Genomic DNA, 2,500 nt, shown 5'->3' on the forward strand with positions numbered 1-2,500 from the left:
ATCACGGATTCCACTGATCATGGTCTTTACTAACTGGCTAGTGGCACCGAGCAGTGTCGCACGACCACGGTGTCCATTTTGTGTCCCGTTAATCAATCACTGCTGCACGAAATCTCTCTCACCTGCTGAGCCGTCCGAAGGGCAGTTTTCATCTTTACTCTCTCTACCTTTCGCTGTAGCTTCTAAAAAATCAGATGCTGTAAGTGGACGAAGGATATTATATTTAGTTTGTAAACTGATAAGCAAATACCATTTGGAGCTGAGAATCGCAGAGAAAGTAAGGGCGTAACACTCCGCATCATCCGCAGTGAATGAATGAATGAATGGCCGTTGATGGTGGGGCTACCAGTACCAGCAGCAACCACAGCATGGATATCTCGCCTGTGATACGGATAGCGAGGAAGAGAATCGAATAGAGATCGAAAGCAATGGGAAGCGATTGTTTTAAGCAAACAAATCCCGTGTGGATTGCCCTCTTGCTTTGTGTTGTACTTGGTAGCACGATACTTAGTTCGATAGACAGCAGCAGCAGCAACAGCAGCAACAGTAGGAGAGCAACACGATGGGAAAAAATCAAGAAAAAAAGGATACACTTGTAAGAGGATAAGATAGGAGGCATCTAGGAGATGTAGGAGTAGAGTGGATGTTTCATAGTAAAAAATACATTATATAACGTCGGTATTTCTGCGAACGCAGCGAAGATGCAGATGAATAACAATAAATTATTTAGTCACCGAAGTCAGTATTACTAATTGGTTCATCCAGCACGTGTCGCCGCCCAAAACTGGTCACGAAATGATTGATGATTGTTTTAAACAATAATACAGGAAAGTATGAAAACTGTCCACTCTTCCGCAAAGATCCAACATCCTGAAACGACCAACAGTAAATTTGAAAAAGGAGTCCACGAGTTTTCCGCCTTCTGGATCTAGCATCACAGAGCAGTGTCCTTCGACGTCAAGGGTTAACGCCGGACGTAAAAACACGAAACCGGCAAAAAGGCGCTGACCGAAACCAACGTTGAAAAGGATGAAATTCACGCTAAACACCGTAACGAAGTGTTCTGGCCGATTGGGCCTCTGGAGTGGGTTGGAGCGTCTACCGAACGTCGCACTGCAGACACCGGGCCTCATATTCCACACGAAGGTAACGTACCGAGTGCGAATGAGTCACCGCAAAGCACATTTAATTATGATTCATTATGCAAAGCATTATGATAATTGATAATGTGCGATAATTGATAAATTGGTAATTCCACAGGGTGGTAGTGTTCCGCATGTAAGCAAAGAGGCCCTCCAGCAGCTGTCCAGTGTACCCCAGTTCCTGCAGATGAGTATTTCCAACACGATACACATGCAGGATGCGGTACAAGGATGCCAGAAGACGCTCGGTGAATTTGTAGCCCAGAGCGAAGCGGTGAGCATGCTGGTTCTGCGCGATCCATCCGAAGCGCCCGTTTCCGGTGTACCGGAGCGTGATGCCGTACCGATCTATACACGCTGTGGACGGCGCGCAGTGAATGTGGACACATACATGCGTCTGGTGGAGTCGTTCCAGCCCGATCTGTACGTGCCACTGTACGATGGAGACACGGAGCTCGGATGCTCGAAGAAACGGGAACAGAAGTCAGTGGATCGTACTGAAACGTTCGTCCAAGAGTGTCTCGAGTGGCACCGCAAATCGGAGAAGCTTAGCGGCAAAAGTGGCCTGATTGCTCCCGTAGTTGGCGGATACAGTGAGAAATTGCGCGAGAAGGCGATCGAATGGTTGCGGCAGACGGAGCACGACTTTGCTGGCTATTTGATCGAAGGATTGCATACGTACGATCCGAGCGTGGTTTCGAGACTCACCAGCGAGACCATCCTGCCAATTGTAACACCCGTCTGTAAGGCACTGCCCCAGGAACGGGTGCGGCTATGTTTCGGCGCGTACGATCCAAGCGTTGTGCTCGAACTCGTATCCGCAGGAGTGGACGTGTTCGACACAAGCTACGCGTATCTGAAAGCAGCACAGCAACACCGGGCACTCATCTTTTCGTTCGACGTTTCCGACGAAGAATCGGAGATGAAGCAGGAATCCAGCCAGCACGACACGGAACTGGATACAACGGATACACGATGGGCCGAAGATTTTAGTCCTTTGCTGGCCGGATGCAGCTGCTACACGTGCCAGAAGCATTCCAAAGCGTATGTGCACCATCTGTACAACACGCGCGAGATGCTCGGACCGATTCTACTCATGATGTATGCCGCTTGTTCTAGTAATTTGTTAGCTCTAGTGTCAGAAATGCTTATAAAATGTTTCCTTTCCCTCTTGATAGCCACAACCTACATCACTATACGGAGTTCTTCAAAACCATCCGCCATCACGTGACCCAAGACACGCTGCCGCAGCTGAGGGCTCATCTTTCACGCCAACGCACCCTTCCGCCGTATGTGGAAAAAGAGGACAAAAAGCAGGCAATACCGATGGGGAGAAAGGAATCAACACCACCTGCGGA

The 2,500-nt window shown here is 48.8% G+C and overlaps 2 protein-coding genes across 2 annotated transcripts in view; both read left to right on the top strand.

The window, feature by feature from the left end:
• Window positions 1-738, top strand: part of LOC126576492 (syntaxin-7) — a 2,873-nt gene extending 2,135 nt beyond the window's left edge. Inside the window, exon 6 of the mRNA XM_050237773.1 lies at window positions 1-738. This exon is cut by the window's left edge and continues 236 nt beyond it. The gene's annotated coding sequence lies outside the window, so the exon portion shown is untranslated.
• Window positions 739-971: 233 nt separating this feature from the next.
• Window positions 972-2,500, top strand: part of LOC126576489 (queuine tRNA-ribosyltransferase accessory subunit 2) — a 1,664-nt gene continuing 135 nt past the window's right edge. Inside the window, exons 1-3 of the mRNA XM_050237770.1 lie at window positions 972-1,146; window positions 1,261-2,243; window positions 2,321-2,500. The exon at window positions 2,321-2,500 is cut by the window's right edge and continues 135 nt beyond it. Coding sequence (XP_050093727.1) covers window positions 1,030-1,146; window positions 1,261-2,243; window positions 2,321-2,500 — 1,280 coding nt within the window. The 5' untranslated portion in view covers window positions 972-1,029. The remainder of the gene's footprint in view (window positions 1,147-1,260; window positions 2,244-2,320) is intronic.

The sequence above is a fragment of the Anopheles aquasalis genome, chromosome 3, assembly GCF_943734665.1.
Source record: "Anopheles aquasalis chromosome 3, idAnoAquaMG_Q_19, whole genome shotgun sequence".
Classification (NCBI taxonomy): domain Eukaryota; kingdom Metazoa; phylum Arthropoda; class Insecta; order Diptera; family Culicidae; genus Anopheles; species Anopheles aquasalis.